Here is a 20,344-nt window from a genome sequence, read left to right as displayed (position 1 = left end):
GTCAGGCAACGAGGCGCTGGGAAACTCCTCTCGGGCACGGCGGCGTTGCGGGAGGACGAGCGCCCGAGCCGCCCCGCGCACGCACACAGGCGGGCAGGCGCACACACACACACCGCACACACACGCACACGCGCGGCGGCGGCCCCCGGCCCCCCGCAGCCGCGGCCGGCGGGGAGGCGGCGCCCGGCGGGGCTGCCCCATGGTCTTGCGGGGGCCGTGGGGGAGCTGCGGGGGCCCCGGCGCGGCGCTCGCCCTCCTGCGCGCCCTCCGCACTAGGATGTTGCGGCAGGTCTTGCACAGGGGGCTGGGGACGTCCTTCTCCCGGCTCGGCCACTTCGTCGCCAGCCACCCGGTGTTCTTCGCCTCGGCGCCCGTGCTCATCTCCATCCTGCTGGGCGCCAGCTTCAGCCGCTACCAGGTGGAGGAGAGCGTGGAGCACCTCCTGGCCCCCACGCACAGCCTGGCCAAGATCGAGAGGAACCTGGTGGACAGCCTCTTCCCGGTGAACCGCTCCAAGCACCGGCTCTACTCCGACCTGCAGACGCCGGGGAGGTACGGCAGGGTGATCATCACCTCCTTCCGCAAGGCCAACATGCTGGACCAGCACCACACCGATCTCATCCTCAAGGTAACCGCGGCGGGTCCCCGGCACCGGGCACCGCCACCCCGCCTTGGCCCGGCGCCCCGCATCGCGCCCCGCTCCCCGCCAGCCCCGAGCCCGGTCTCCGCACCTGCCCGCACGCACGGACCCACCCGTGCATGCTGGCCCCTGCCCGCCCGCCACAGGCGCTGCCACCCCGGCTACCCGGTCACCTCCCTGCAACAGTTGGGATGCCTGCCCGCCGCGGGGAGCCGGCACCGCGCTCCCTGCCAGCGCCGGCGGGCTCCGCTGTCTTCCCCCTTTTTTTTTCTCTTTTTCTTTTTTCCCTGTTTTGGTTTTATTTGCTTTGGGTGAGCGAGAAGGGCAGGCTGCTTGCTTAAATAATTTTTCGGTGCCTCTGTACTCGCCTTGCAGTCGTGCTCCCGACTTAAGGCGGCTCGGGCTTTGATAAACTCAAACTTCAAAAACAGTTAGGTACCAATCTGCCAAGCTGCCGAGAATGCTTTGGGGGGCTGCTGCTGTGTCTGGGCTGCACTTCTGCCTGGAGAGGGGTAGCACAAAACCTCCTTCTCGCTGCTGTTGGAGGCAAGTGGCATAACTCAGCTGATTATTTTTAGCGGGTAGTATTTTTTTCCTCTCCACTCCCAACCCACCATCACAGAAAATGCTGGTTTGATAGATGAAGAAAAATCCAGCTCAGCTGTAGATTGCAGGCACGGTGCAGCCTGTGCTGCCGGTTCAAGTTAGAGCGGGCAGCATCTTTCCCTGTCACTTGAGCGGCACAGAGCGTGCGAGTCACAATCTAACAGGACATCTCACTGTACTGTATGTCATAACATGTCGGAAATCTGCATTTGTTGAAGCTGGTACTCTAGTTTACATCCCAGTAGTTTTGAACAATCTTGGAAGGAAAAACAGGGAGGACAGATGCAAAAACTGTGTGTTAAGAGGGTCAAGTTCGCCCAAGAAAAAGGAAAGGAACCTTTACAAATAACCAGAGGTGTGGCTAGCTCAGTCCTGCACGTTTTCGCTGTTGCCTCGTGGAAACCCCGGAGACTCAGCATTGCTTCCCCCCCCCCTCCCCGAATGTCAAACTGTCAGCCCATACAAAAGCCAGTGTTAATTCTTCTTAATCGCTTCAGGGAGTGTCTCTTCTAAAATGAGAAAATATATGCAAATACCTATTGTAAGAGACTTTGGGGAGACCTCACTCTTTACTAAACAAGGAAATAACTGTTACAGTGGATTTATTTATATTTTATTTCCACTGTAGGCACATACGGAACTATAGTACAGAGTCACTCAGTATTTTATGTTTTCCTTTTTTTGCTGTTGACATATTACCAACAGTAATCAGCAAACAGATTTAATGAGCATTGACTCACTAAGTACAGTAGCAGGAATGTTACTGGCAAACGAGAAAACTCCAGAGAGATGGTTTTCATTCCTTCATTTTCTTGTACCATGAATTGCATTCGCATCCAGTATGTGCACATTTACCCAGTCATAGGATAATAATGATAATGGATTTTTTTTTCTCTGTACTGCTTTCTTTGGAGATCTGTAGTTTTATCAATAGCATAGTGACACACATATAAATGGTACTCAGGATCTTTCCGCAAGCAAACTTCTGCATAAGATTTATCACATCAGCAAAAGAGCTATAACTTAGAAAGTTCTGTCAGTATTTAACACTGCCTCATTTTTAATAGACAGAATTTGCTAACAAAATGATTATTTTTCATTTAGCGAGATAGTGAACACCATTGCCATTTGACTGTTTACTCTTACTATTAATCTGACATTGTCAGGCATATTTGATGCATTATTTCCAACTCTTTACTTATCTAATTAATTCCAGTATGTCTTGTGCGGAATAGATTATGTCCTTTGTCCTAATTATTTTTCTGTTTGTGGGCAGAGCCAGGCTCAGGCAGCTGCCTATCCAACCCTGTGGACAGCCCTGTGGGTCAAAGCACAGCAAAACGGGAGGGAGGGCTCCTACCTCCCAATATTTTTACATCCGTGGTGATGCAGGGCTACATCATTTTGTGTCAACAGGGCTCACCAAGGGAAGGAGAAAGGGAAAGGTGGCCATCAAGGTTTTCATATATATATATATATGCAGTTGCATGAAGGGGAGAAGGGAGCAAAGGCATCCCCAGCCCCAGCCTGGAGCCAAGCAACTCAAAGTGCTGTGCTTGTAAATAAGCGTCCTGGGTAAAATCATGGAGTAATCCCACCTATGTTCCTGAAAGTGCTGCCGTGTAGGCACAGTCAGGGCAGAGAACCTATACAGCAGCATTTGCTTATCTTTCCTTTTCTGGAGAAGGATGACCTCCCCGCAGGAGAGGTTTTGCTTTAGAAGAGGCGTCAGGTTGGACGCTGGCTCCTCCCGCATGGTTGTTGCTGCATCTCCACCCACTAGCAGGAGGATGGGAGACCCAGGAGGATGGTTGCCGAAGGCAGGCGCCAGCTGCTCTTGCAGCACCTCTTCTCGGTTTCCTTACCTGCCGTGTCCCACCTCATCAGCCAAGGAGGGAAGGGAATGAGCCTTGAACAGCTACAGCTACCCTAGTCACATGGCAAGGGAAGGAGAAGATTTCCTCTGGTTTCGGCAGAAGAAGTCAGCTTCCATTATTGCCCCTTTGTAAAAGGATACAAAGTTTTGGGGTCTGAGCAGTTGAAACTGAAACATAGCTGGTACTGTCAAAAGTTAATCACTCTAACATCCTAATCAATTAATTAGCTAATGAAATAACTTCCTTGGTCGCATCTCTAAAATACTCTGGTTAGCTTAGTGCAATTGCTCGTGGGCACATTGTCAGCCCGAGAAACTCGCCGTTACCACTACTGCACGATACCCTGTTGGCTGGCCGGGAAGAGATTTAGGGAAGGGCTCAGCCTCACGACTGTCTCGGGCCCAGACCTCAAGCGGCGCTCCCAGCGCAGGAGCTGCCGTAGGACTCCCCGCTGACAGCATGCATCTGCCAGCGCGACGCTGGCTGCTCACATGACAGTGGCAGGTCTTGCTGAATGTACAAGCTGCTCCACACAAGGTCTCTCCTGCTCATTAGCAGGGAGGTGTGTGGCTGCCTTATGTAATAGTTTTGACTTGGAGATGATGCCAAGTACCCTTTTTTTTGTTTGTTTTTTGTATAAATCTCCATCCATAGTTCTCATAGCTCCCCATAAATGCTCAAACCATTCTAGGCCTGCCATCCCAATGTTGCGTTTCCAGCTAGCATAGTCATTTGCAGAAGAAAGGGAGAAACCTAAACGTATCCTGAATCTCTGGCCTTGAACAGATGATCCAACAAAAAGCCTCGGGAGAGTCTCAGATATGCAAGAGAGGCATCCTGAGACTGAGACACTGTGGGAGGGCACTAATGAAATTTTACTCACCGATGTACCTGCTCTATAGCTGAGCACAGGGCACTGGCATCCTGTGCTGTTGGTGTGCAGGACCTTTCTTCCTCAAGATTTCACTCTTTCAAGAGAGAGAGGGGTAGGAATTAAAAACACCTAACTGAAGAAAGTGTGCTTTTACCCCTGTATTTCCAAGAAGTGCTTGGAGAAACAAAAATAATTGGGATATTTGGTGTGGACCATCATGCAGAAGTTCAGGTGATTATGAAGATTTCTACAGATACTATCTGTAGAAATTGTCTAAGCCTAGAATCCCACCTAAAAATAGTGTTAGAGCAGCCCCCTACCATTTCATGGTGGTATTTCCACTTGCAGCTAGAAACTTGGTAGGTTGAAGGCATACAGACTTACTGGAAATCCAGACCTAGCCAGATTTTTGAACCCCAGAAGATATATTCTAATTTAGCCAGAATTTGAGACACCCATCCTTTTGAGCCTGTTCATTCCTCTATACTTACAGTGAGTTAACTGCGTTATAATACAAAAGGCTTTTTTTTTAAATGGAAGGTTTCCTTTTTTTGCAGAAGAACATCCTCTCTTCCACTTACGTTATTGTGTTTATGACAATAACGCAGTACTAATATTTTTTTGGCAAAAACTTCACTTAAGATGACAGGATGCAAAGATGAAAAGGGATTGAAATGTAACATGCCTTACTGAAGGGGATTGTATTTGCATTCGCCTTTATGAAAATCTGTAGGTGAGGGTTTATTTTTTTTAAAGAAACTTCTCCTAACTACATATTTTCCGTCAGTGCTTATACATCACCCCTCTCCTATAAACTGGCCATCAATAGATCTAGATAACTGATTAAATATCTATTGGAACATGCAAACAAATAGTAAAATTAGGTATTTCTGTTTAAGGACACATTTAAGAACTGCATAACTTCTGATTACTGCAGAACAAAACAGTTTAACTTCAAAATTTTGTAGACCTCGTACTTGCTGGGGTTTTATTTCCTCTCTCTGCTCCTTAATTATTATGTCCCTGTTGATGTGTGTGCCTGCACGCTCCGTCTGTGGTCTTCCCAGATTTCCTCACTTACTTATTTTCTATGCGTGAGGAAACTCGTGGAGGAAGTAACCATATTTATGTTCCCGTGTCTGTGGTATTTCCAATTGCTTTGCTGTACAAACATGGCATGCTTAAGCCATTATTTTCAAAGTTGGTGGAAGTGGTTTCTGGTTGTTCAGCAGAGCCGAAGCTGGGTCTGTCGCAATCCTGGCTAATGCAAGGTACCCTTTATTTTAAAACTTCTACTACTTCTGAATGCCTGCGCACAGGCAGTCAACTGTGGATCTAGCAGTGGATGTAGTAGGTCTCCACCTTCTCTAGGTAGCTCCGGCACTAAAAACACTTTTAAGAAAACAGTCAACAGAACAGATAGTGAATTCTGATTAAAAAAAATAGATGAAAGATGAAGTCATGTCTTTAGAGCAGGGCTGTAAGATGAGAGGAAGAGTCCTAATACAAGAAAAACAAGGGTGTGAAAGCAGCAGAAGTGCAAGCCTGTTGTCATAGCAGCACAATGCTGCAGGGCTAAAATGTATCTTATGCGAAAACAGATGAGAATTAAGATACACAGGTAAGATCTGGGCACAGCCAGGGAAGAGGGAAGATAAATAGCACGCTGCAAGGACAGCGTGGAAGCGTGTACAGAAACCCCCCTGAGCTCCCAGTGTCAGCAGCAGCAGCTCCTCGGCGTGGTTCCTGTGGGCGAGAGGGTTTGATCTCTCCCGCAGGCACTGGCCAGCGGCTGGAGCAGAAGTCCTGAAGTTGCCCATGCCTGGGAGGGTGACCGCATCCCACTGGTCCCCACCGCCCCCCTGCCCTGCTCCAGCAGCACCGGCCGGCACGGGGCCCCTCCGCTCTCCCTCCTGCCTCACGCCGTGGTGTGATGCTCCTCTACGACCCTGCACCCCAAGCTGCTGCCAGCCAGGCAGCCCGTGCTAGGAACTCCCAGCGCCCCGTGTTGCATCACCTTTCCTGCCTTGGATTGTCAGACCTCGCCTCCCATCTAACAGAGCGCACGGGGGACAGATTTTCTCAATACATGGCTGGAAGTCTGTGACAGGGGACGTCATCCCTCCGGGTGACCCTCCGGGAAAGCGCAGCAAGCGGGCAAGGCAGGCATCGGAGGCTAGACACCTCCATGCATCACAGCCACCGAGGCCAGGCCACCAGCGCCCCAGGCAGTGCCGCAAGGCTTGAGGAGAGCTGCCGGGGCTCCCCAGCAACCACATTTGGGCTTCCCAAAAGCTGTGACTGGGCCCTCCCTTTAAGTTGGGGTTTACAGCAGGAGAACCCCCTCTCTCCTATTGGAAGGGAGAATGGGGAGCTGAGTCGTTAATTAACGCGGTAGGCTATGAACTTGCAGCTATTGAGGTTTCCCCGCAGCGAGGAAGGGACTCTTCGTCACACTTCTGCTGGAGGAGCCCTTGGCAAGAGCCTGCACCGTGTCTCCAGCCCCCTGAGAAGCAGCGTAAGGTTGGAGGGATGTTTATGAAGAGGCCTGGGGCGCGTGGAGAAGGCCACAGGTGGTGGAGCTGATGCAAGATCAGCCACAGGAGCGAAGTTTTCATCTTTTTTTCCCCGATTATGAAAAATTGATCTCAGAGCCGCACACCAGACTGCACAGAGGGGTTTCTGCTGCCCAGGCATCCCGTCCTCCGGCAGCGGTCGGCCCGAAAACCGGGCTTCTCTCGGTGGGACAAATTCAGGCAAAATTACCAGGGCGATTGTCAGAATTAAGATGGTATTGATTAGAAGAGCTTCTCCACTTCAGATTAGAAAAAAAAATCGTATCTAGCAATTTTCTGTAGCTACCAAGAAGGCAGATGGAAATGTAAATGCACGCACATCTGCCACTTTGAGCACTAATAGTTGTCCCTCAGTTGATGACTTGTAGTTTGAACAATTTTTAGATTTTATTTACATGAAAATTGTTTGGAGAAAATATAATTCACCATGTTTTGGACAGCTGAAAGAAGTAGTTGTAAAAATACATAGCTTGCATAATTAGTATCTTAGCGTCTCTTCAGGAAACCTGATTGTAGGACTGCTAGAAAAAGAGCCCAGCTACCCGTAGCGATCCTCGCTGTATGCTCTCCAGCTGCAACTTCTCGTGTTTATCCTGAGCCGTTAGGATCTGTTGGCTTCCTCCATCAGCTGTGTGCACACTCGCCATCCCTCGGCCAGACTGGTTTGGTCAGGAGGCTGGTGGGCACCACCTCTGCCCTGGACCCATGGTTTCAGACTGACAGCAGGGCACAGGCCTGTTTAGGGGCTCCCTTGCCTTCCCTCTCTGCACCTTCTTCTGGTGAAAATACACTCTTAATCATTTAATTCTGCCCATGCCTGCGGAGCCCACAGTGTTTTCTTTCGTGAATTAAGCTGGGAGCTGTGCAAGTCTTTTCCCTCTCATAACTCTTTTACATTTTGACTGAGGCCATCTCTTGAAGTGAATAAAAAAGCGCTCTGCAAAGATATGAAATGCTAGAGATTACTGAGATCATAGAAAAAGTGGAGAAATTTATAGCTATCCATTAAAGGCTTTTTTCCTCTTCGTTTTCCTTGGCACAAGTTACCTGTAAAAATTACCAAAAGAGTAAACCAGCTTCCCATGAAAACGAAGCCCATGTTTAAAATCATTGTCTTCATCCTACTTTCTAGTTTTTCAGTCTTGAACCCAAAACAGTGATAAGATTTTAAGCAGTAATAGGTAATGAGTTCATTCGTCACTTTATTTTTGAGCCTTCTCAGGCTTTCGTCCATAACCATGAGATCAGACTTTTTTTTTTTTTTAATGAAAGCTGAGATTTTTCAAAAAAAATCACAATACTTCAGGCTCCAGGGCTCAGAGAAAAACCAGAGTTGGTGAAAATGACAGTAAAAAAATTGTAAGAGTTGGCAACACTGACTAGAGTGAAGCTCATTTTTAATTTGAACCATCAGATGTAGACTGAAAGACTATTAGAGTCAAATAATAGCAACAACAAAAAAAGTAATACGGCATTGCAAAGATCTTATTCCTGTGAGTAAAATATGTCTCTCTATGTGCCAGATCATTTGCAGTACAGGAGGACATCCGTATATCTAGCTGGTTTTGTCTAGTTGGCCATACATCGACTGTATGTCAAGTAACAAAGCATAGTCAAGTCCTTACGATGAGCGATATTCTCTATCAAACACTGCACGTCACCGCTCAGCAGCAAAACCAAATACATTTTTGCGGTATATATGATAAGCAGGAGGTAGTTGTACACATCCTTAATGTTAAAAATGGTGGCTGCGACTCTGATCCAGCTCCTACGGGAGTCAGGATGTCTCTCCATCAGCTGGGAATAGGAGCTTGGCAAGACTGAAGTGTCCCGTTGCATGTTGCTGTCGCTCTCACCGTGGAGTTTCCCTGGGAGCAAAGCTGTGCCGCCAGCGAGGCGAGACCCGTGTGGGACACCAGTGGCCATCGCTGGGTCCTCATGCCTCGTCCCCTTTGCCCATAGCTTTGATCGGGGTAGCAGATTATGTGATGTGGGCTTAAAGGATTTCTGGGATTGGACCATTTTGCAAATGAATCAGCAGTTTCTAACCCCTCCCTGCTGGGATGGGATCTGTTTGCTTCACAGGGAGGCTGCAGACTTTTTCGTTACCTGATTAAATTGACAAAATTCTGGTAATACTGCTCACTTTTGAATTAAAGAAAGGACTTCTCAACAAAGCAAAGGGGCTAGAGGTTTTCCTCACCCCTTCTTGTAGCTCCCTGCATCTTTTGCATGGACTCAAGAATAAAATCAGGCTTTCCTTTCTGTCCTGAATATACATCTCTAAGTACAACCCCTTTGCCTTCAGGTTCAGCTTTGCCGCCACTGCTGAAAGTTGTGCCAAGCTCTGTATGGGGAAGAGCCATCTCGCAGAGCCTGGTGCGGGGCTTCGCCATCCCGGGACAGCCTAACTGAGCCTACTGGGGGGCTCTAGTTCCTGGCACCTGCCTTCCTGTGCTGATGGCAGAGGTAGGAGGACCGGCAGCCAAAAACAGCTTGAAGAAACCTTTGCAGCCACGGCTCTCTGAGGCCCTGGAGCAAATGGTTTAGCCCAGGATAAGTGAGGGAGTTTTATGTTTTGCCTCCTGGTATCCCTTCCTGGGCCCGCAGGCAAAACCAGCTGGTGGGACAGCGCAATTTCGCCACCTCTCATCTGTCAGCCATGCCACAGGCTGAAACATGGCTTGGTGTGGAGGCATGAGACCAGTACAGCCCTCAGCTGGAGGTATTTGCAGAAAGGGATTTGTCTCCCGGTTGAAGCCATCTTTCCTCTCTGTGTAAAATAAATAACTGAGTGAGCATGGGACTTAGAGTAAACAAAGACCAAGACCAAGATGTTACCAAATACGAATGGCTAAAGGCTGGAGGAAGAGAAAACTCTGTTCTAGAAATCTCTGGCATGGTATGGGACACACATAAACACCATTTTCGGAAGGGAGAGGGGAACTGCAAGTGATGGTTACCGTTTAAACAACGATGAAAGGGGGAGGTGGCAGTTATTATTTCTGCCTGAGGGTTTTCAGGGACAGTGTGCCACCGTGGCAAGGGAGCTTAGGCGATGCTGTGCAGTTCTCATGCTGCAGTGCTCTGGCATCTCAGCAGTGAACTGCTTGTTGGTTCCTTGCACTGTTAGCTAGCTGAAAAAGCTGTGAGCAATGAGCAAGCAGTGCATGTCTCCTTTCAAGAAAAACCATGCATTCAGCTTTTGTTACTCCTTTAAATCTCCCTTTCTCCTAATAGGATTGGTAAGGATAAGAAAACAGCTGGATAAATGAGAATCTGGTGGTCAGTCATTTGTCCCAGTACTATGTGCCAGGTTTATTCAGAATATGGTTACTTGCTATTAAAATTTGCTGCACTGAGGAGTGCAATATGCATTATGCATTAGCATATTGCTAATGTTGTCCCCATCACAACAGGCTTTACCATCTCCTGTTAACAAACTGAAGTTTCCTGGGGGACCTCCTGGTGTACCATAGACAAGCCAAACTGCAGACCGTGTAATCCCTTGAACTCGTAGGACGTGCCCTTGTAACCTCTTGGACCTTCCGTTTTCTGTGGAAGCCAGTCACTTGGGGCTATGGGTGTGGGCTCTGGATGCGAGTGGAAAAATCTGCGTGGCCGCAGTTGAATCCCCAGCATGGCAGCAGAGAGGAGAGTGCCGTGGGACTGTAGCTCTCGGTGGGGAAGAGGCGGCAGCCCTGCGGCGCACAGGCTGCCACGGGCAAGCAAAGGGAGAGAGACAGCCTGCGGCCATGCTGCAGCACACCCCTGCCCTGCACTGAGGCGACAGAGGGGGTTTTTCTAGGATCTGGTCTGAAAAAGCAAAGTGCAGGTAAAGTGATGTGTTTGTCTTGAGGGTGAAAGTCTGAGTTGGGCTTCCCGGAGCTGAATCCTTGGGTGTGCTGAGGCAGTGCTTGGCATACTTTGCTGGGATGGAGGGGATGGCAGGTTTTCCTCCTCTTTGGCTGTTTGCCTCCAATTTGAGACCAAACGTTGTGGCCACTGGTAAAGCTCGGTGTACGTCTCAGAGCTGCTCTAAACTGCATGAGCTTGCAGCCGGCTCTGGGGGCTGCTCGGCTGCCGGGATGTGCCAGGATGCAGAGCTGGCTGCCTGCTCCCCTCTCCTCCCCGAAGCCCCATCGCTGGGAGGTGCGACGGGCAGGTCCCCCCACGCGGTGCCTGGTCCAGCCCAGCATGGCCTTGCAGGAAGCACCGGGCCACTGTCGCAGAACGGGCTCCTGAGTCTGAAATGATCATTTCCAAGAAGAAATGAGTATTTTCGGTATGACATTTAGCTTCTAGCCTTTCACTAAAGGTGAAGTAACAGCTGTGACAGATGAGGTTATTTTATAACCTAAATATTAAAAGAAAGTGCTTCAGATGTAGAAGGAAGGAAATGCAGCAGTGAGGCGGGGTAGGTAAATAGCAACACACATTGTTTGATAAAAGTTGCATGACAGTTTAGTTTCTTCTGCATTGTGTCACTTGGTGGATCCTCTCTGAAGGACTTGTATTGTGAGTTTAACACAGGCAGGAAATTCCTTATATTCCTCCTAGTTGTCCTCAGCTGCGCTTCTTTATATGACATCTGATTTTACAACCGTTGTCAATGAAAACCATACAGTAGCTGCCATTGTAAAAAATTTAAAATCAGATATCTGTCTTTGATTCAGTAAATCAGGGCATTTTCCCCAAACTGTAATGACATACATTTGAATTCATACCCCAAAACAGCTCTTGCAAAGCAGAGCTTTGCAGAAACAAACTGGAAAGATGGGAAGAATTCCCCATACAGGCTCATTTCTTTGGCATGTTCCTGCAAATCTTTTAATTTGTTTCATTTTAGAAGAAAGTTGTGCAAAAGCCCCTGATCTGTTCCACAGATTTGTTCTTCCACCACGATGAAGAATTTTGCTTCTCAACATGGCCAGGTATTGTGTTCTCACAGTACTGTGAAAAGATTTGTTAGTTCAGTTCATTTCTCAAACCTATCTTTCTAATGTCAATATTGAACTGTTGTTCTGTCGAAAATAAAAACTACTCAAATGTGGAAAAATACACCCCCAAACTGCTAGAGAAACAAGTTGAGAATATAGTTTTGTAATCTTTCCCAATATGATGTCATATCATCCTGAGGAACAGAGGCAGCGTAACTAAAGTTATACCCATCACAGATTATGCAATGTTATCACAAAACAATCAGATTCATAGTACCATATAAATGGGGGGGGGGGGGTGTCTGCAAATAGGTCTGAAATACCACACAAAAGTCACGATGACTATTTAACTTCAACAGACGCAGGATTTTAGCCATGGTTATTAGACATTTTGTCCATTGCCACCAGATGAGTATATAAGCTCTACCGCTCTCATGTACCGTATCTTCTATTTTTTTAGTCAGTGTTTGTCTTCAGAAGGAACTAGTTCCATTAAATATCACCTAATCCCAGCCTCTTTACTGGGCATAAGAGCCTCCTGCCCTCTTTGGATTGCAGTGGAAAACAGCATACGCAAGTAGAAAAAAAAGGAATCATCTCCCCGTAGCCAGTTTTCATTGTCTTGCTCAAAATCTGAAGGCAGAAAGTAACTATCCCCCCTTTAAGGAAAAGAAATTATAGCCATTCTTAATTTGGCTCTTCAGCTCCCTGGAAGAGCTGTGGTCTCCCCGTTTTGCAGGTGAAGGAGGGCTTCTCCTTCTTTATCAGCCCTGGTTGTGTCGCCACACCTTTGCAATGCTCCTACGACCATCTCCTTCGGTGTAAAAGGGACCAAAGGATAAATCCATGCAGTTCCTCAGAGCGGATCCAGTGATTTGCTCCCCCCGCAGCAGCAAGACATGCCCACCCAAGCAACCAGGCTATGCAGACTGGCATGTCCACGGGGTTCACTGGCACCAGGCAGCACGAGGGGCACACGCCCCTCTGCATCGTCCCTGCTGACACCTTGAGAGAATCACGTATCTCACCGAGCCATGCACAAAGCACGTACGCAGCGGCGTGCAGGGCCCCCTGGCATTTGGAATGTCAGGTACCCCCCATGCCAGCTGGAAAAGAGCAGAGGGAGCCCCTTCCTGAACTTTGTGGCTACCCACGATGAAGGATATCACAGCCGCAGGGAAAGTCTGCTCAGACTTCTGGCTGTGGGTAATATCACCTTGGCCTCGGCAGCATCCTTACAGAAGGTCTTGGTACTCTCTGCACAACTAGAGCGGCACAGAAGGAATTAATTGGTGATGGTGGTGGGTGAGGCCTGCACATTTTGCAAGGAAAATGTGCAAAAAAACAGCTTGCACTTTGCTAAGGCTCCCAACATTAGCAAACTCAATATTCTACTTTTGAAAAATACTGTAACCTCAGCCTATTAGAGCTATTCCCTTACCATCTTTTAGATTTCTTGCTTCTTCGGTGTTGACTAAAACGGATTCAGAAAAGGTTGCAAGAGTTTTCTATATTTTTTCAAGAAGAGAGGGTAATTTTCCTGCCCTTCTGATGCTCAAAAATAACTGAATGCACTTTGGGTCAGAGCTCAAGCATGCCGAATTTCAGAAGGATGCAAAACAACTTACAAAAGAGGCTGCACTAAGAGCTGCAGCCCTATAAGTGGTAATAACCTGCAGGCCCTAAAATTAGGGCCTTCCCTGATTAACACAACCTCCTGGAGAGAGAAGGAGAAAACCAGTGTCATTCTCTGCCATTACTTCCCGCTCTCAGACTTGCTGAGGATTTGATGGGAGAAAGAGGGAGGGGAAAAGAGGGCAAATTAATTAATGCCAGCTATCTTACTCCTGCCATGCCAACAATCTCTACATTTAGGACATGAAGCTGTGGCCTGTCCTTTACTCTGAGCGAGTGCTAGTCCCCTGCCGCTGCCAGCTGCCAGGCTGCCGGCACATCCCGTGCGGGTGGCACCCCCGGTCATGTTGCTCTTCTGCCTTCTGAACCTGAAGTTTATCTGTCAAGAGAGTAATTTGGCAATCCCGAGCACGACAGTGTCCCCAGAAACGGTCGGTCTGTAGCTCTCCCTTTTATGTTCGCTCAGATCACTTGAAAGTGGAGGTCCAGGCCTTTTGAGTTTGCTTATATAGAGAGGCCAAACGGCAGATGCCCATGGCACAGATGCAAGTCACGGCACACCCAAGTTACCAGCAAAGGACGTAGGGGAATAATACTACTATTTTAATGCATGTTTCCTTTTTTTGCAATGAGTGTGCTATTAATACTGCAGTCACCAGATCTTTTGTTGTTGTTGCTTAGATCAAATAGGAAAGGGACGGAGGTGAGGAGCCGCTGTTGTTCTGGCTGCTACTGTGCGAGATGAACTGATGAATAACGTGTGTGATTTCTCTTTCCCTTGTAGTTGCACTCTGCTGTGACCAGGATCCAAGTTCAAAGACCTGGTTTCAATTACACGTTTGCCCATATATGTATCCTGAACAATGACAAGACATGCATAGTGGACGACATAGTGCATGTACTGGAGGAATTAAAGGCTGCTCGTTCTTCTAATCGAACTAATTTTGCAATCACTTATCCGATTACTCACTTAAAGGATGGCAGGGAAGTGTATAACGGGCATCAGCTTGGTGGGGTTACTGTGCACAGCAAAGACCGGGTGAAGTCTGCAGAAGCCATTCAGCTCACCTACTACTTGCAGGCAATCAACTCCTTGAATGACATGGTAGCAGAGAAGTGGGAATCCATTTTTTGTGACACTGTTGAACTTTTCCAGAAATCCAACAGGAAAGTCAAAATGTATCCTTTTACTTCTTCTTCGCTGAAGGAGGATTTCCAGAAGACGAGCAGGGTGTCAGAACGCTACCTGATCACAAGCTTGGTCCTTGTGGTCACCTTGGCCATTCTCTGCTGCTCCATGCAGGATTGTGTCCGCAGCAAACCCTGGCTTGGCCTGCTGGGATTGCTGACCGTGACCCTTGCCACCCTGACTGCAGCTGGGATCATCAATCTCACTGGTGGGAAATACAATTCCACCTTCCTGGGAATCCCCTTCGTCATGTTAGGTAACTATCTCCTATCTCCTCTGTCTTTTGTGTGTTTGTGCCTCCCTGATGCATTTCCCAGCAAGCAGAGAAGCATCACTGCATGGCTCCCGGTGCCTCCTCCCTGCAACGCTGCCCCGTGCCAAATGCACACAGCCTCTTTTCCTAAACTGTTTGTACTGCGCCGGGACGTTAAAATCATGCCTGGGGCTCCGGCGTGGCGTAGCGCCCTGCCATAGGATGCGGTGCCCGCACAGTAGCGAGTAACAAGGATGTGCGAATGCCATGCCTTGTGCAGAGGGGGAGCCCAGCTGCTGCTTTTCTGTGGATGTTTGATTCTGGTTTTGGTGGCCAGCGTTGGAGGGTAACCTTTGCAGAGGTCCCCGTGCTGCAATGACAGCGTCAGCTGTGCCGGCAAATCAAAGGGGCTGCACGCGTTGGGCATTTAGGAAGCGCTGGCTCCTTCAGAGAGCAGAGCGGTGCTGTCCTGGCTTGGCAGGCACCTGTCCGTGGGCTAAAGGCGGCGATCGGTTCTGGGTTGCATTTCTCCTGAAGCCCCTGTGTTGGCTGAGCGAGCGTAGGGAGGGTTTCACAGCCCTGGGGTGGAGAGCTTTGCCTCTCCCGATCAGGGATGGACCCGTCCGGTTAGTGCCAGCGCATGCCGCGGTGGAGGGCTACAGTGGGAAGTGGCATTGGCTGCTCCCTGGCTCTGGTGCCGGCACAGGTGTCTTCATCTCCCCAGTTTTCATACTGCCTTCACTCACTGTGGGGTATAGGGTGGTTTGGTTTTGTTTTGTTTTGTTTTGTTTTGTTTTGTTTTGTTTTGTTTTGTTTTCCTCGAGGGTACGAAAGAGGAGGAGAGAAGGGAGGTCAGCTTGCTCCTGACCCAAAATTAGTGCCCTCTCCTGTTGTCACCAGGGCATTTGTGGGGGTGCTGCGTCTTGTATCCAAACAGGCAGGAGCACTTCATGGAAGACAAAACAAGAGCTCTGGAGAGTTCACAGCCTCTTTGTTTGTGTTTGGTTCATAACCAGTGTGAAAAGCTTTGTGCGCTGTAGGTGTTTAATATGTCCTCGTTCATGCTGTTATTCATTTGTGGAGAATAATACATGCATTGATTTGATCACAGCTTCCCCAGCTGAAAATCAGTGCTCAATAATACTTCAGGTTTCAAGTGTAAGAGTGTCTCCACTGACTTAGTCACATCGTGTAGTGATATGACACGTTTCAGCACAGCTATTTTTATATCCAGCACCAGGTTCCTATGCCATGCCCGTACTGTAGCTGTGGTATTGTTGCACTTTAATTAAAGACTATGCTTCAGTGCATCGCACTACCAGTTAACATACAGAATATATTCAGTGACAAAGAGAATTCAGCTACATTACATCGGCTCTCATTTTCAGATGACATCCATGAAAATTAAACGGTGTTATAATCTAGAGGAAATGCAGCACGAGAAAGAGTCAAAAGAAGGCTAGCTTTCTGACCTGAGTCTTCGGTTTCTTTTGTGGGTGTTTATGCCTGTGCATATATTATAAAATTCAATTCCTCAAACTAAGTAGTGTGTATTACGTATAATATTACATAGGAGGGGATTTCTAGATGTGTTGCAAGAGTAGTAGAAAAGCAGTCTAAAGTCCAGCTGTATGAAATGAAAGTACCTGGCAAAAGTGATGCGAAAACATGCAATAATTAGCTCTGTTTAGGGTTCAAAGCATCTGCTCGCTGGGACAACCTTTCAGATCTTTAATTCACTAATAGTGACTGGGCTGAGACTTGAAATCCTTGAAGACTTACAGATAACTATGAAAAGTTTCACACTTCTATTTTAGTGCTCCTTTAACTGCTGAGCTGTATAGCCAACTCTGCTTTTCTTCTCCTTTTTTTTTTCCCTGGTTTTTTTTTTTTTTGTGTTGCTTAGTTGAGGTATTCCACTCTTAAAAGGAGTAAGTTTCAAATATGCAGCTCAGTTCTCACTGTGAACAAGTCAAGGCAGAGCAGCCAAGTTCGTGTGAATCTTGCCTGCTTCCCCAGCTGCATAAAATCTCCCAAGGGACAGGAATATCAACAGGTGAACAGAAGGCACTAAAGGCATTCTGGAGTTTTTAATGAGAACTGTTTTAAGCCAGCAGATAGCTAGAAAGGCAGGGTTTCCTTTTTTTCCCTACAGTACAACAGAAAGATTCAGCATGCGTTTCAAAATTTATTTCATGCCTATATGTTGTTTTGCTTATAAAGGGTGTTTTAACTCAAGGTAACTGAAGGCTAGAGACACAAACCACCCTCCATTATAGCCCACTGAACTACTTCCACTTAATTTCAGTGTCCGTCAGATTAGATCATAGATTAACTGACCTTTAGAAAGCTAAAGGATTTCTGGCTAACAGTGTAGCCCCATAGCTATTACTCATAATCTCATGGCTAAAAGCAAAAATTAGATAGAAAAAATGATTACACTGGACACATTTCAGGCAAGGCCCCTTTACTAGTATAAATCATTAATGAAGTTTCCCCGGTTTATAGCAGCTGAGGATTTTTAACTTTTCACCAGCATCGCAGAGCTCTGGGGGGGGACACTCTCCAGACATCATCCGCCCTCTGCCACAGGACAAGATTACGTCTTTCCTAACAGAGCTTCTCGCCCTGCACTTTGTCTCCTCCTTGGGCTGCTTCCCCCTGTGTTTCACTGCACTACCGCTACAGCATTTGCATCATGTCTAACCTGAATTCCCCTTTTGTAACTCAGCTCTCCTCCTTATTTATCCACTGCATCTGGAAAACAATTTCTTTTCTTTTTCTTTGCATATTTGGGACCACTGTCACTTGCCCAGTCCTCTTCCCTTTCATCCCAGGTTTCCTCAGACTATGCTTACCAGAATTCCAGCAATCTTCCTGCTTTTGGCCGCTCCACATCTTCCGTGGAGTGCGGTGCCTAAATCCAGGTGCAGGATTCAGGCTGAGGCTTTCAGCAACAAGTAGAGTAGGAGGATGATTTCACACATCTTGCATATGGCACTCCTGTTCATACATCCCCATATGACATGCATTTTTTTCTCAGCAGTATGAAATGGTTGGCATTTGGTTGGTGGCACATGGTAATTCACAGATCTTCATGTCACTTTCTACTCTGTTTGCACAATCAGTTATTCCAACCAACACGTAGAAGGCTACCATTGTCCTTGCTGAATTATAGCTTGTTTATCTCACACCATTTCTCCTGTTCATTAAGTTCATCTTGATACCGTCACTGCAATTCCAAGATGCATTAACTAAAGTCGGTCAGCACTGTTTTGCAATTTTCTGCTTTTTTTTCATATTTTCAAGAATTACTTCCTGAGTAGTTTAAATACTCTGTCCAGTCACGAGCCCATTCTAATAATTCAGGCAGTATGTCTGCAAAATACTCCGTTCAGTGTGTTCTTTAATACTAGATTTCATTCATCCTGTTTTCTGTAACGTCCCTTCAGCATCAGCCATTTCTAAGAACAAACAAGCTATAGTGAAGGGTACCAGCCTCTGTAGGTGTTGAATCCTTAGCTTTTGCGTCAATAGGACAATTTTAAGTTATTAAATTACTGTGGCTTACCAAGTTACACTCTTAAGCTCAGACTGTGTAAGTGTAGGCAGGAACATCTTTTGCCTACCCCCCCTGTTAAATATGACATACTGGTTTAAACACTTCATGCTTTGGTTTTAATCACCTTCATGGTAGTTTATTCTAATTTATTTTACTCTTTAATTAAGGCAGGTTACTGTAACCCAGCTCACGAAAGGTAACTCATTAAGTCAGAATAACTGAGTCATTGATGACTGTACATAGCCTGACTATGTCAATACCGTGACGATTTTTATGTTGTGGCAGGTTTCTTTTTAGCCCTCACTGGTTGCTAACCAAATGGCAAAAATTGAAGCCAGGAGAGATGTTGCCAGAGACCTCCTTCCCCAGCAGGTACCGAAAGAGCAGGGGTCCCCCTTTGGTCGCCAGCGGTCCAGCTGTGAGAGCAAGGCAGGAGGCAGTGCCTGGGGCTGACCTGAGCCCCCACAGAGGGGCTGCGCTGGGGGCGAGCTAGCAGAGGAGGGCAGGCTGGCTGCAGCCGCTCTCTTCTCTAGGGATGTCTTGTCAAGTCAAACTGGGAACTTTTCTTCTTCAGCTCTGGATTTATACAGGTACTTCTAATGTGAAAGTGAAGCCTAAAGCCTGTGAAACTTGGCAGGCTCCCACCATTCACCTGGGCATATTTTGAACTAGCATATGCCTCCGTGGTTTTTTAAAACTATCATCCGCATTTATCAGTGTGTAAACAAGTAATTTAAGGACAAGATTACTCACATGCCTAGTTTGTGTGGAATACTTTGCCAAACTAAGGCTATTCATTTTTGACCCTAAGAACTAAAAAAATAAATTCTTCAATTTGGTTGAATTTAAAATAGCTGATTTATAGTGTCAGCTGAAAAGCAGAATTAAAATTCTTATTTCCTATTGCCTGCTCCATTAAAAACTACAGATGTTTGGTCTGGCACAGATGCTAATGTATTCATCATAAGTTTCCCTTACGCATGAAATGCTGTTTAATAACTGCCAATCCTTTAAAAATACCAGTTTCCTCAAAAAAAACACAGTGTTACCAAACAAACCATTGGACAACAAGCAGCACTGGCTGAACAAGTTTTTGGCGTGACTTTTTTTACTTCCCAGAGGTGGATCGCAGCATTTAACTTAGGGACTCAAAAGAAAATTGCAATATTGCCCTTTGCACTGAAGAGAAAACTAGCAATCTGTTTCCTATTCCTCTAGAAACTCCTACAGCTTATTCGGGGAGAGGCGGCTCCCTTCAGCTGCCAAGTTCGTGAAAAGCATCGGCTCTGTGAAATCGCGGTGGAATGCCAGGCACTGCCAGATACGGGCAGGGACGCAGGGCCGGCTCCATGGGCTTATATTTAGCCTCTGATGCTGGCAGGGGAAAACCAGTTAGCAGTTACAAGAGCAGCTTGAGCTTGCAGCTTGCTGTAAACGGAAACGATAGCCAGCCTTGTGTGAAACTCAGCAAAACAGGGACGAATGCAAATACCTCTTCTGACCGCCCTCCTCCATCCTCCCATCACGTCCCACCCTGTCAGTACGGCCTTTCTGGGAAGAGAGAAGGGGAAAATGGTCAACAGAGCAGGTCCAGGGAGGGACGACTGGAAAGGAGTAGGTTGAAGTGTCGGGCAGGACCCAGGCAGGGTCCTCCTGAGGTTCAGTCATGAGTGGGGGGAAGGTCAGGGGGAGAAGGAGACTGTACAGGGCTGCATCTGGCAGGAGGGGGCACAGGAGCAGGAGTGGTGCAGAACACTTTGGGAGGTACCCGGAGGTACCAGGGCTCGTAGGAGCACCTCACAGATGCAGAGAAGTGCCGATCACTTCTCAGAAACACAAATTTGTTGGACGCACACCTTCCATGTGGCTTGCCTGGGGGAGAGCCATGCTGGTGGAGGAGTGAACTGAGATATCTGTACAGGGGCTTTATGGATGCAAAAAGTTGGAGAAGCAAAGGTGGGATCTGAGGTCAGAGACAGTTGGGAAAGAAGGTCGGAAGGAAAACGTTAGGAAACATAAGAAGAGGGGAGGTCAGTGTGTTTGATGATGGGAGTGAAAAGCACAGGAGGGCAAGTGAGAGGATTGCTGAAGGTTAGGGACCTTGAAGGCAACAGGTAGCTAAACCAAGCAGGGCAGCTAACAAGTAGCACGAAAATCCTGAGAGGACAAGGGTGCTCGGGCCAGCACGGGCC

At 47.5% G+C, this 20,344-nt stretch overlaps 1 protein-coding gene across 3 annotated transcripts in view; it reads left to right on the top strand.

Annotated features, from left to right (window-relative positions):
- The first annotated feature begins 203 nt into the window (after nt 1-203).
- The window catches only part of PTCHD1 (patched domain containing 1), a 40,285-nt gene continuing 20,144 nt past the window's right edge, over nt 204-20,344 (top strand). The window contains exons 1-2 of one of the 3 annotated variants that reach the window (XM_076356247.1): nt 204-628; nt 13,933-14,593. In XM_076356247.1, coding sequence (XP_076212362.1) covers nt 278-628; nt 13,933-14,593 — 1,012 coding nt within the window. In that variant the 5' untranslated portion in view covers nt 204-277. Of the gene's footprint in view, nt 629-9,016; nt 9,043-11,481; nt 11,508-13,932; nt 14,594-20,344 lie in introns of those variants that run through there. The other 2 variants (XM_076356256.1, XM_076356265.1) reach the window with 2 other exon arrangements.

The sequence above is a fragment of the Aptenodytes patagonicus genome, chromosome 1 (assembly GCF_965638725.1).
Source record: "Aptenodytes patagonicus chromosome 1, bAptPat1.pri.cur, whole genome shotgun sequence".
NCBI classification, from domain to species: domain Eukaryota; kingdom Metazoa; phylum Chordata; class Aves; order Sphenisciformes; family Spheniscidae; genus Aptenodytes; species Aptenodytes patagonicus.
The sequence above is the reverse complement of the archived record's forward strand: the minus strand, read 5'-3'. Positions and strand labels throughout refer to the sequence as shown.